Source organism: Theropithecus gelada, chromosome 18 (assembly GCF_003255815.1).
Source record: "Theropithecus gelada isolate Dixy chromosome 18, Tgel_1.0, whole genome shotgun sequence".
NCBI lineage: Eukaryota > Metazoa > Chordata > Mammalia > Primates > Cercopithecidae > Theropithecus > Theropithecus gelada.
Window position 1 is genome coordinate 54,890,976 of NC_037686.1, and position 14,672 is coordinate 54,905,647.

The 14,672-nt window shown below is 34.6% G+C and overlaps 1 protein-coding gene across 2 annotated transcripts in view; it reads right to left on the bottom strand.

Moving 5' to 3' along the window:
- PIGN (phosphatidylinositol glycan anchor biosynthesis class N) overlaps positions 1 to 14,672 on the bottom strand; it is a 138,246-nt gene that overhangs the window by 47,746 nt on the left and 75,828 nt on the right. For both annotated transcript variants that reach the window (XM_025365614.1, XM_025365615.1), the window contains exons 16-21: positions 12,911 to 13,050; positions 10,034 to 10,133; positions 9,837 to 9,929; positions 8,564 to 8,655; positions 5,788 to 5,896; positions 4,048 to 4,156 (exon numbers count right to left, since the gene is read on the bottom strand). In XM_025365614.1, coding sequence (XP_025221399.1) covers positions 4,048 to 4,156; positions 5,788 to 5,896; positions 8,564 to 8,655; positions 9,837 to 9,929; positions 10,034 to 10,133; positions 12,911 to 13,050 — 643 coding nt within the window. The remainder of the gene's footprint in view (positions 1 to 4,047; positions 4,157 to 5,787; positions 5,897 to 8,563; positions 8,656 to 9,836; positions 9,930 to 10,033; positions 10,134 to 12,910; positions 13,051 to 14,672) is intronic.

A 14,672-nucleotide genomic window follows, 5' to 3' on the forward strand; every position in this document is an offset into this window, starting at 1 on the left:
AGAGTGAAACTCCATCTCAAAAACAAAAACAAAAAAAGTTACTGTAGAAGCCCTGAATAATCTAGTATTTACGGCATTTATTGCTTTGTAACCTTGAACATGAGGCTACATTTCCCCTAATTATAGTCAAGCCTCACATTTTTTTTTTTTTTTTTTTTTTTTTTTTTTGAGACGGAGTCTCGCTCTGCCGCCCAGGCTGGAGTGCAGTGGCCGGATCTCTGCTCACTGCAAGCTCCGCCTCCCGGGTTCACGCCATTCTCCTGCCTCAGCCTTCCGAGTAGCTGGGACTACAGGCGCCCGCCACCGCGCCCGGCTAGTTTTTTGTATTTTTCAGTAGTGACGGGGTTTCACCATGTTAGCCAGGATGGTCTCGATCTCCTGACCTCGTGATCCGTCCGTCTCGGCCTCCCAAAGTGCTGGGATTACAGGCTTGAGCCACCGCGCCCGGCCAAGCCTCACATTTTTAATTAATATTACATTTCATTGTTTTAACTATGCTCAGATTTTCTCAATTTATATTCAGCTCAGATCACTGTAATAATATTAACTCAAAAATGAATTATTTTCTAATGAAAGAAAAGTATTACTCAAGATTTAGCACCCTTTGCTTAATTAGGCATTTATATCTTAGTTCAAAGACAACTTACTCCTCAGAAACTGATTTTTTCCTAACCCCTTCCTTCTCCAAGTTTTCCCACTGTAAAGTATGCACTGACAGCTGCAGTATGCCCCTTGGAAAAGAGAACAGGAATGAGTTCACCATGCATGAGAGTTGTATTAACTCTCCCCCAGGATAATAAAAGGAACTACCCAAGCGGAGGAAGGGCAGATGAAGTGGGTGGGGTGGCAAAATGTAAACTCCTCCATCCCTATTCTGGGAAGGAAATGTGCGTAACTTCCTAATCCCCCTAGTGCTCTAGAGTTTGAAGATAGACAAGTTGGGATGAAATCCCGGCTGAATCACTTACTAATTGCTCAAACTATAGGGCAAGTTCATTAACTGATCTAAGCAGAAATTTACCCACCTATCAAATAGAGATGACATTAAAAAGTTGTGAAGATTAAATACAATTTCACCTATACAATGTTCGCTGAGCATAGTGCCTAGCACATAGTGCTTAGTAACTGTTAACTGTGGTTATTATTATTAGTCAACATCTTCTAAATTAATTTACATGTAACGTCAATTTCATCTAAAGTCAAGTCACTGCAAGATTTAAGACTATGAAGTTATATTTTTAATACCCTTACATGAGTAGCTTCTGACTTTTTTCCAGATGTGTAGTTCCGATCATAATCAACTGATACATATTTTAACTGGAAGAAATAACATTTCAATATCTCTGATTTTAAAAGTCAGTTAATCTGTTGGACAAATGATGGTTGTTAAAAAATAAAAAATAAATAAAAAGTAAATAATAAAAGTCAGTTCAAATGAGACCTCTTCCGTAAAACTGTACACATTTTCTGTCCTTGTTCTACTTTTGTCTAAATGCTTGATAAGGTACTAAAGGGGAAATAAGAGTCTCTATTCTAAATGACATAAGTAGAACCAATTTCAAAACATACCGTCCATTTGGAGATCATAGCATATTAAGCAAAAATGCTCATTAAAGCTAGACCATGGTGTATCTGTGCCTAAAAGAGATCTTTGGAGATACTGATGACTTACCTATGAGTTAACTTTATTTCATGTCTTACATCATTTTGTAGGTATCCTCTAGAAGCTAGCTCTACCAATACCAAGAAGGAAAGATCTTGTTTAAAATACATGCCCAGAGAAACTTTCATGTTTGGAGAACAACAGCAATAAACTGATTCTAAATCTCCTCCTCACCATTCCAAAACAATAATCAAATAAACAAGGACAATTAAAAAAAACCATACAGGATACTCCAAATAGAGAAAGAAGCATATAAAACACTGCATAATGTATAAGTGTGCTCTACTACAACATAAGAAGATTTGACAGAATCTTATTGACAGAATCTTCAATTTGTTGTAGTAGAGCACACTCACACATTATGCAGTGTTTTATATGCTTCTTGAGAACAAGCCTAAGAGTCATGTTAGTAAACGTGAATGAGCTCAACTCACCTTTTTATTTAAAAGAAAAAAAATTGTGGAATTGGCACATAAAGCAAAACCTAACTCTAGGCAGAACACAGGAACTAAACTTAAAACACAGTGATTCTAAAAGGCTAAAAATAAAGGCTAATGGAAACAGTACAAAATCTAGAGTTGCAATCCTGATACCAAAGTATACTTTAGACCAAAAACAATCAATAAGGAAAAGAAGAACACTTTATGATGTTAAAAGTGACATTCCACAATGATAATGTAATAGTTATGAATATTTTGCTGCAAACAACATAACCTAAAACAAAATTATGACATCCTTCACAGAAATAGAAAATAAAATCCTAAAATTCATATGGAACCACAAAAGACTCTGAATAGCTAAAGCAATCCTGAGCTTTTAAAAAGAGAACAAAGCTGGAGGCATCATGAAGTCATGCTGAAGGCATGATTTCAAAGTATACTACAAAGCTATAGTAACCCAAACAACATGGTACTGGCATAGAAACAGACACATAGGTGAATGGAACAGAATAGAGAACCCAGAAATAAATCCACACATTTATAGCCAACTCATTTAGACAAAGGCACCAAGAACATACATTGAGGAAAGGACCGTCTCTCCAATAAATAGTGCTAGGAAAATGGAATATCCATATTCAAAACAATAAAACAAGACCCTTATCTCTTACCACATAAAAAAGAAATCAACTCAAAATGGATTAAAGACTTAAATGTAAGACCTGAAACTATGAAACTACTAGAAGAAAACATTGGGAAAACACTTCAGGACAGTAGTCTGACAAAGATGTTTTGGGTAAGACCTCAAAAGCACAGGTAACAAAAGCAAAAGTAGACAAATGGGATTATATCAAGATTAAAAGCTTCTGCATAGCAAAGGAAACCATCAACAGAGTGAAGAGACAACCTACAGAATGGGAGAAAATATTTGCAAACTACCCATCTGACAAGGAATTAATAAACAAAATATATAAAAAGTATAAACAATTGAACAGCAAAAAACCTATTAATTCAACTAAAAAATGGGCAAATGATCTGAGTAGACATTTCTCAAAAGAAGACGTACAAATGGCCAACAGGTATATGAAAAAATATTCACTATCGCTAATCTTCAAAGAAATGCAAATCAAAACCACAATGAGATATCATCTCGCCCCAGTTAGAACTGCTATTATCAAAAAGACAAAAAATAGCAGATGCTGGCAATGATGTGGAGACGGGGGAAACTTTGTACATTGTTGGTGGGAATGTAAGTTAGTACAGCCATTCATGAGGGGTGGGCCCCCATGACCCAAACAACAAAAATCATCAAAAGATGTAAAAAAGCGTATGTCAAATTATTCACTGGCATTACAAAGTGTCTTCTCTGAACAAAAAACTTGGGCTCAAAACTTGCTCTTGTCTTCCAACTGGAAGGGAAAACCTAAGTCCTAAAATTACATGTTTGCTTCACACATACATTTCAACATTCTCAATTAAGAGGACTACATAGAAAAATATGCTTTCAAATGTCTAACTAGCTTTAAAAAATATGTAAGGTATACTAGTCGATGTTATTTTCAGGAAGGGAAACAGATAAAATTTAAACATTTCCCAGTCCCTGTGTAAGAACAGAGAATTTATAAATTGGCATGAAAATGAAGCATAAGATCCTCTTCACCCTTTTCTCTTTTGGAATCACTTAGTCAACTCTTATAAGACGTTAATAAATACATAGCTTTATTATCAGGTCATAAATATTCTATCCAATTATCTTAGTAACACATGCATGCACATGAGAATTCTCTTTGTTAAATTCCAGCAAGAGTTAGAAATAATAGCTCGTTATTATTATTTTCCTGCAACAAAATTATTTCTTTCAATAACAATGATACAGACATAAACAGATCATTTAAAAATAACTAAGTTGATATCAAATTACCTCACTTGGTTTGAGTGGCCTCTTACCTAATGTTGCCCAGCTAATAATTTGATTCATAAGAGGCAGTCCTTGCTTCCTAAGTAGACTACTCTGGGTGCTATACACAACATACATGGAGAGCACTGTGCTCAGCACCTAAAGACAAAGATGAAATAAGTTAAAAAAAGGGAAGGTAGTGAAAGACTATAACTAGCAAGAACGTAAGACAGTCTTATTTCTGAGATGTTAAAATCTGGAAAAAATGTGTATCTTGGAATCAATGAAATACAGTGGACAGTAGGTGATGCAAGTTAATAAACCTAATGCAAAAATGAATTTTGTAACAGAGTTACCTAATACTCAGGGGTATGTCTAACAAAGCACGTAAGAATGTTAGCATGATATTCTTGGCTACCCTAGAGAGAGATCCAGAAACATTCACTTCTGTGGAAGCACTCATTATTCTGGATACATTCTGTCAAAGCTACTACGGCTTAAGTGTAAAGCCAGTCAGAGTACCATTTAAAAAGAAACATATGTTTCAATGGCTTGACAGGATTTTTGACAAAAAATTTCTTCTCTTTTTATAAGTTCCCTGTCGCTCTCCAAGAATGAATTTAACTTGTGATGTAATCTTTCAAATGTTGTGTATTTTTATTTCAGAGTGTTCTTGGAAATACCATCTACTATCCCAGCTCTATTCTTGAGGAAATTTTTTAGAAGACTCATATGAGTTTTGCTTGTTGTCTGTGATCTAAACATGGTTATTTATTTATTTATTTATTTATTTATTTATTTATTTATTCGGTTAAAAAGAAAAACAGATGTTTTCCATCCTTATCTATGGAAAAAGTTGTCATTTTATAGACTATCACATGATACGATGTTCGTCACAACCCTATTAGATATTATCTCTACAGATTAAAAACAAACTGAAGTGGCTGGGTGTGGTGGCTCATGCCTGTAATCCCAGGACTTTGGGAGGCTGGGGCCGGTAGATCACCTGAGGTCAGGAGTTCAAGACCAGCCTGGCCAACATGGTGAAACCCCGAGTCTACTAAATATACAACATTAGCCAGGCGTAGTGGCTCATGCCTGTAATCCCAGCTACTCAGGAAGCTGAGGCAGGAGAATCGCTTGAACCCAGAAGGCAGAGGTTACAGTGAGCTGAGATTGCACTACTGCACTCCAGCCTGGGTGACAAGAGCAAGACTCCATCTCAATAAACACACACACACACACAGAGAGAAATCAAATTACTAAAAAGTACCCATCTAGTATGCAGCGTAACTGGGAACTGACTCAATTTTGAAACATCAAGTTAAAAGTTATTTTCACCACACCAAAGCCACTAACCATGCTGAAGTTTATTTTCACCTGGGACATTAACTGAAGTCTTAAACTGGCTATTCTTAATATAAACATACCCCAGGCTGCTTTCACTTCAAAGAAGTGACCTTCCCTGACCCAAATGAGGACAAGGTAGAATCTCAGTCCAGAGGAAGCCCTTTTCAGTTCAACTTTTTATCAATACAGGTGTCCCTTCAGTTTCGGCAACCTCTGCTCTTCAGGCATCACTGGGCTGCCTCTTATGGACCTTTTGCTATTTCATACCTCTTAAAGAACACATTTCCATGTAGCATCTTAAACGGAAAGCTTTCTTCTCAGCTGGCAGATACTAAGTAGCATAAAGGTAATGGCATTTTATGAACATAATTAAATATAACCATAGGATATATTTTTGGTATATCATTAGTATAACATAGTATTGAAAATCTGTAACAGACCTGTAATAGATGTACCAACAGCTCTTCCTTTCTAAAGCTATCTTTTCTTTTCATGAGAGATGTTACAACACACAGGGATAGCAGAAGAACCAGCAAGCCTGCACCCATCCTGTTTTGAAATACAATTCACAATTTTAAATTTTCTTCAGATATTTACTGAATACGTAACAGATGGAACTATGAGACATCTAACTCTAATACAGAACCTCTCAGTCATTTGGCTTAATTAAGAGGAAGTAGCAAAAGGGTACATTTTAAGATTTTTAAGAACACTTTTAAATTTAAGATTTTAAGAAAACTTAAAATCTTAGGATAAAGATACTGCTGGATGTGGTTATTTGCAACTTCTCCCCACAATTTTTTAAGTATGTCTATCTTACTTCTATAATTTAATTTTTAAAAATTTTAGGCATATCAAATACTATAATATGTAGCCTGAATTGGGCAAATTCACAAAAATTTACAATATAAAGCATAACTAAACAAGTATATTATCAGTATCTACAACATGTATTTTGTGATTATGAAACTTACTCATGCAAAAAGTATCTACATATATAACCCATATTATTTCTAGCAGGAAAAACAGCTCCCTTCTGTGACAGACCTTGGTATTTTCCTCAGCTGCTCCTGGCTGAGGGAAGAGGTAGGCAGTGGTCACATGGGTGGCATGCAGGTGAGGTATTTGTACAGTAATGAAACAACAAATTACACCTTTCAAGAACACCAGGTATAGTATGTTTCCTAAAGTCAAAGGTGACTGATCCCAGGGAAATAGGGCCCTACTGTTGAGCTCTGTCTCACCTCCTTAACATCTGAATAACATAGTACAGCCAAAATGATGCTGAGGATGAAATCCGGAACCCAAATAGAACTAAGAGAAAAGGAATTGGTTGAAGAGAAAAAAGAAAGAGCAAAAAGCAGAGCTGGACACCTAAGAAGAATGCAAAGCAGGAATCCCCAGAAAAATGCTTGATGGTTGTTGCTGATGCTTCAAATACAATCTTTGAGAATCCTAAGGAGAAAGGTAATCATATATTCAACATGGGTTATCATTAAAATTTAGGAAAAAATAGTCACATATGACCAAGATTCTTTGCTTTTTCTTTTTCTCTTTCTTAAGTTTTAAAATACTTTGGTATTTAAATTTATTGGCATATATGTTTTTACTTTAGAACACTGGAGTACCAGACATTACAACTATGTTGTACACATGTTTGCTTTTTCCTTTAATTGTATCCTTAAATGTTTCATAAAATGACATCTTTGTAATTTTCTGAAGAAGGGAGATGCTGTGACAGATGAAAAGGAGAGTAGAAGTTTCCCCATGAACCAGGAATCAAAATAAATAAATTGCAAATATAGCTAGTAGGATAAACTTAAAATCACTGAGCAATTTAAATTTAGAGGGAAACAATATAATTTTCTAAAATATAAATTAGATTTCTCATATTTTAACAAGTTTATTTGCTTCCCACATTCATCCTTAATAGAATATGCAAGTGGCAAATTTATACAATTTCCTTCCCTTTGAGCATATGTTAAATTCTGCTCAACTATGCCAATACTGCTTGAGCAGGACTGATAGGCAGAGACTGATGAAGGGAAGGAAAGGGGCTTTAGAGAAACGTTACAAGAGCTTACAGAGCAATCTGAAGCAAGAAATAAATGAAAATATTTGAATTCATTTTCTCACGTACTACTTGTAGGTTACGAAAGTTGCAAAATATTTTGACTTAGTAACACTCTAATAAAGTATGGCTTAGATAGTATGGTGTTAGAATTCAATACAATTATTTTGAGCTCTGCTAATAAATTGACTTCCTGGGATAATTCCTGATCTATTCCATATTGGTAGTCTCATATAAATAGGAGAAAATGTATAGAATCTCATAAATCAGCACATATTTTTACAAAATATTATTTAGCTAATCTTCCTTGATTTAAAAATATATACCCGTATCCATCACAGATTTGGTTAAAATGTTTTTAAAAACGCTTATAGCGTTCTGAAGAAAGTAACAAAGATGATTTAATTTCTAATTCCCATGATTAGAAAATAAGAGAGGAAATGTTAAATGAAATAATGATCACACACACACTCAAACAGCCCATAATTTACTTGACAATAAAGTGCAGTTAAAAGCAAAGGTAACCAGTTATTTTATAGATTTATTTAGGTCTATTGAAGACAAATAAATATAGCAGCATAGTAGGGAATTTAGGTAAGATATGCAGAAGAATTTTCAAACAATTTGAGTGGTTAAATATGGGAAAGCTGGCAAGGTAAATAGAGTTTCCTCCCACATAGATCTTTACATTCAATTTAGAATAGCAGAAAATTTAATTTTTACATGACATTTTAGTGTTGACATGATTGAAGCAAAGAGGGCTAACACAGTATCTTTGAGACCTTTCTGTTTCGGCAACAGAACTTTTTTTTCATATGAAACTAAAACTTTCACTGATTCCTCCAAGTATAAAAGAAAGAAAACCTTCTAGACTTAAACAAACAAACAAAAAAAAATGGGGAGCATTTTAAGTTATCAGTGGCACAATTTCATTATGAAAGCCCGGAAGCATCTACTAGGAGGTTTAATGACTCTTAGAACTTAGGCTAAACTCATGACTAATGGTTTGATATTGGTATTTTAAATTCCCATTAGTTCACATGATTTTAAATTCTTGACTAAGATTAGGTTCAAATTTTACAGTGTTAATTGAGGAAAAAAAGAAACTGTATTGAAAAGAAAAGAAAATACAGTATTATTCATACACTAGAGAGATGTCTGGCTTTCGACCTACAACCGGCATCAGTGGGAACACCGCCAGGAGCACAGAGAAGAAAGCCCAACTCAGTGAGGTCACCTAAAATCAAGAAGAAAGTTATCTTTAGACAAACAGGGTATAGAAAACTATCATCAGTGTTTCACAGGCTATATGACTGTGAAGGTAAAAGGAAAATGCAAAGTCTTACAGCTATTTATTATTTTATTTTTCAAATACTTTCTAGCAGAATCAACAGCTAACTACTTTAAAAAGTAATAGTTACTATTTGTGAAGGACCTGTTGCATAGCAAGTATAGTATTAGGTGTAATATGAGCATTTCCTCATTTAATTCTCACAATAACCTCCAGAGGCAGATACTATTCTTCCCAATGCATCAGATGATGAAACAGAGCTCAGAGAAGTTAAAATATAAGTAGTACCAGGTCCATGACAAGTAAATAAAATAACCAGGATTTAAACCTGCATAAAGTGCTTCACTCAATTTATGTTAGACCATGTACTGATGAAGACATCTACAAAAAAGGGGCCTACAATAATCATCAAACAATTGAGCCCAGAAGGAAAATAAGTAAAACTACTTTTGTAATTAGATTAAGATCCCTCACAAATTAAAAGATCAATAATCCCATTCTTTGAAGTTTTTTTATAAATTCTCAGAGTAGAAAGAAGATCTCTTCCTGCTACTTCTATCAAAAAGTATGAAAGTGGAAATAGGAGAGCATTCTTTGTAGAAGCACATTGTAATTCCCTACCTAGCTGAAGGAAGAAAATCAAGACTCAAAATATTTTAATAATTTAATAATTATATACCTATAATAAATACACACTTCTCCAGGAAAAAAAAAAAAAAAACAAAACAAAAACTGAGTGTTTCAGAGTAAGGAGGGAGATGTCTCCTGTGACTCAAGTTCAGAGTGCAGACCCCTAAGCCACTGGGCTGTGCTGGGCTACTCCTCTCCTGGTCCATTATCAAGATATTTGAAGCTAAACAAATCCAGGAAGTGCTTCAAAGATGGACATATCAGTACAACTTATATAGCACCTCAATTACCACATAACTGGCCCATTTTGATGTGAAAGTCTAAGTGAATTACTGAAACCTTACAGGTAATGTCAGTCATCCTATCAATATGACTAGGCTCTTTTATGTAAGAACACATTCTACCCTTTTCTTTAAAAATAAACAGTTCCTTAAGTTACATACGTGTCAAAACAAAGTAGTTACTAATCTGTCCTATGTCAAAATGAGTACTCATACCTTTGCTCGAGTCCACAGCCGAGTGAGAAATGGCCAAACCGCAAAGGCAGTAAGTCCAGCGGTAAGCATATAGCGGTAGAAAAAACTGAGAACCTAGTAATGCATTCCAAAGAAGGAATGAAAAATAAGGTCATTTAGTACTAGTTACAAATATATAAAAGAAATTTGCAAATGTTTTAATTTGATAAGTTACTTACTAATACTTCAATGCCCAAGGTAAAAACTAACAGGTACCCAACAAAATGGCTCAGAGGATAGGTCAACAGTGATGTGACAAGGTCCTGAACAACTTGAAATCTGTTTCAAATAAAAAGACTGATTGAATTTTAAAGTCAGGTCATACATAGTATAAAAATACAAACTTTGCACAAAGCTAAAAAACTAGAGAATTTTCCATTTATAGATGATTCAAAAACTAAAATAAACTCTAACGGATTTGTTTCAACGGCTTTACTTACCTAATTTTTTTTTTAATCTAGAAGTATTTTAGGGAAAATATAATTTCTTAATTAATTTGAAAATGATCGGCCAGGCGCAGTGGCTCACGCCTGTAATCCCAACACTTTGGGAGACTAAAGAGGGCGGATCACCTGAGGTCAGGAGTTTGAGACCAGCCTGGCCAACATGGTAAAACCCCATCTCTACTAAAAATACAAAATTAGCCAGGCTTGATGGCACATGCCTGTAATCCCAGCTACTCGGGAGGCAGAGACAGCAGAATCGCTTGAACCTGGGAGGTGGAGGTTGCAGTGAGCTGAGATGGTACCATCCATTGCACTCCACCCTGGGCAACAAGAACGAAACTCTGTCTCAAAAAAAAAAAAAAGAAAAAAGAAAAGAAAAGAAAAAAGAAAATTATCACAAAAGTTTGCTTGGTTTTTATAAGCATTAATGACAATAAATGAATCTTGTTTGATCTTAGTTTAAATATGGGTTCATACAATTACAGATGCAACATCAGATATAAAACACAATGAATCCAAATGCATATAAACTGAAAAATTTTTAAAAATTCACCCAAGTAATCCTATATTTAAATCTTAATGAAATAAAGGTAGGGTTTCCTAATCCAGTTAGGGAAAAATCTTAATTACACTTTTTAACTGAGCTAAATAACCTTTTCTAAACCCAATTTAAGATGTCACTAATTGTACACTAATTACAATTAGGTGAACTCATCACCATCAAAAATGTATTACATACTTGAGTACTTTTTATATTTTATCACTAGGAAAAAAAAGTTAACATTTGTAGTGCATTATTAAGTAAGTAATTTTAGAAGGTCAGTATCATTTGGTTTATGACCTTTCTCTGATTGAAAGCAATGGCTACAGAATTTCATCAAAACAATGAAGGTGCCATGTAGGAAAGAAAAGCTAACACCAGTCAAAAGGGAATTTTTCTGTTCTTCTTAACAATGAATAAGCACAGAGAATCAAGAGATAATTTTGTAAAATCATTTAGAAGATCATGAATTTTTATGTCTTTTTTCCTACATAATCTATCAAAAAGATAAAGATAGGACACAACATACTTTCAAAATCATGTTTTCCCTTAAAATTTAAATATATATGTTTTCTTCATATAGGACATTTAATAATTCAGGAGAGGTTCTGTACTAGATACGATTTTCTGCAAGGACAAAACATTTTGTTCTAAAAGTTTAAAAACCAGACTAAATGACATTTTTAAAAATTTGAAGTAAATATGCATATGCAACAATCCTATTCCTTTCAAATGGAGAGGTAGCAGTATGTTATTTGATCAATGCCTTTTTGTCTTATAGTTAACATTTTAAGCATTTTAATATTAATATTAATTTTTGATATTTTTAAGTTATTATTATTATTTTTGGAAACAGAGTCTCACTCTGTCACTCGGGCTGGAGTGCAATGGTGCAATCTTGGCTCACTACAACCTCTACCTGCTGGATTCAAGCAATTCTCATGCCTCAGCCTCCTGAGAAGGAATTACAGGTGCATACCACCACGCCCAGCTAATTTTTGTATTTTTAGTAGAAACATTTTGCCATGTTGGTCAGGCTGGTCTTGAACTCCTGACCTCAAGTGATCTGCCTGCTTCAGCCTCCCAAAGTGCTTGGATTACAGGCATGAGCCCCCGCATCCAGCCAATTCTGAAATATTTTTAATATGTCATGTTTTAAAAGATGGAAGAAGTAGTCAAAGTTAAAGTTAAGAAAAATTAAAATAAAAGTATGCATAGTGTCAAGATGCACGTGTTAGGCCAACCTGGGGGATACCCTTATTATATAACAGGCTCTCATTCTTTCATTGACTTTAGGGGTCTGGTTTGCTCAGAAAATACGTTTATATCCACGACTAAGTTTAAATTATAGATTACTGGTGTAAAAACAGAAACCAATAAGATCTGCAGTGTGACTCTGGCTGCCAGTGAGCATGAACTAGTACTCCCTTCTAGTGGTTTTATTAAAAGTATTTGAAACTGGCCAAAGAGCCTTACTTCTAATTTTTCTACAATGTTAACAATACATTCTATTTTAAGTACAACCTGTGAGGAAGTACTTATAGGTAAAACCACAGCACATGTGAAAAATATAGACTAATTTCTGTGTGTAAATATTACCATATTAGGTTTAACTACAAAGTTTAATTTATCTATATCTATAAGATCGCTAGGAAAGGAGGAGTCAAAATGTATGGAAATAAAACATGCTAATATCTTTGTCAAATATGAAGATATATTGGAATCTGAGATGATGACACAAGTTCAAAATGCAAGTTAGTCTAGGCATAGTATGATCAATATTAATCGTTACTTCTATTCCATTTTTTCTATAAAAGATACACAAATAAGTGAACACTGCCACTTCAGAAAAATAAAGATGAAGTCAAAAGGGAAAGGTATAACTAAAATAATGTTTATATCCTATCCAACATTTATCAGTTATAAATGAAGTGAGAAGGATTGGAGATTTGAAAGTACAGTATTATAAATATCTTTGATGACTTACAGTATAGAAATCTAATGCATTTTAAATACAGATTTAACTGTCAATGAAGTGAAAAAATAAGGCAGCAAGATGCATTACTTACTCTCTTAGAACCGCATACCATATTGGCACTGGCAACAAACCATATACGTAATATGTCCAGGGACAGGCTTGAATCAGCAGAAAAAATGCTACTAAAATGCCAATAGCTACAAAACTGCATGGCAGGAGATGGCTTGGTTTCTGAAAAATCAAACAAAACATTGAAATACTTCCAAACCAATGGTAATTGATAGGTTTTAAAAGATTTTATAAAGTGAAGAAAACCTATGACTTTCTTTCAATGGTTATACAACTAGATAATTAATCAAAGAGCTGCATTAAGACAAGGAAAAATATGTTATTTAAGGAGCATATTAGAAAGGAAAAACCTAGATAACCTGGAATTGTTGCAATTAAGCAATTCTCAACTTAAAAGTGACTATGGCCTTAAAGTTTGTTTGCAAGTAACTTGTTCAGAATTCTGAACATGTTTCCTTTTAGGAATAATTTTGTAAATGTTGATTGAGTTCTCTGGATAACTTGCAAAAGCCTATTTAATCCGTAATAAGGTATGGGACTTAATTTTCATTTGGAACAATGTCCTATCTATTCAAGCTCCAACGTGACATGCTACCTAAGCTTCTCTCTCTATTGCCCACCGAATAGAAACTTCATTCACTCATATGCACTATTCCCAATCATCTGCCAAAAAAGAGAATTCATCAACGTAATTCACTAGTGATAGTCTCCATGGTGTAAGGGTCAGGGACTTTAAGTACAGGAGATTATCCTAGATAATCTGGGTGGGCCTGATTCAATCCGTTGAAAGGCTTTAAGAGCAAAACTACAGGTTCCCTAAAGGAGAAATTTTACCTGTTGAGTGCAGCTTCAGCTCCTGCTGGCGAGTTCAGTCTGCCTTTCCTGACAGCCTGACCTGTGAACTTAGGACTTGCCTAACTAGGCCCCACAATCACATAAGCCAATTTCTTATACTACATCTCTTAATATATATTGCCTCCTGGTTCTTTTTCTCTGGTTTTTATTAATTGACGTACCAACTCGTCACTAAATAAAGTATAAATGCTATAGTCCAGCATTTGAAGCCTTTGATTACTTCAGCCTAATCTATATTGTATTATTTCTTATCAGTCCCTCGAACAAACCTCCCACATTCTACACAAAGTGAACTATTTATTTTGAAGGAAGCATGGCGTAGAAAGAGAAAGAATTCAAGTATCAGAAAATGTGGGTTCTGTCATTTAAAACCCATGTGTCCTTGTGGAAAACATGTAATCTTTCTGAGCCTAAATCCTTCCATCTGTATTATGAGAATCATAACCACCGATATTTAGGGTAGTGTTAAGCCTAACTAAATAACTTATGTAAAGCACCCAGGGCAGTCCCGGAACAGTGGGGCTCAATACATATTACTATTATCCCAGCATAATAGTACATCTTCCCAAATCTGCCTCTGTTCATATCATTCAATTTGCTTTAATTCTCAACCTCTCCCTAGATTCTGACTGTTAAACTCCCACCAAGACTTACTTTTTCCTGTTATTGACACCCTAAAGTCAGCTCTCATATTTAAAATGTGATAGTCTTTTTATTATCCCAAACACTTAACACATCATCAAGTTTTCTTTTGTAGTCGAGTATAGATACAGTGACCTATGCCTGGTAAGGTGGTCATATGTGTACATCTCTTACCTACTTTATTAAATTCTAAACTCCTTGATGGCAGATTCTGAATCTTATATTTCTTTTATAGCCTATACAGCAAGCTTGTCCAGTCTGCAGCCCACAGGCCATGTGTAGCCCAG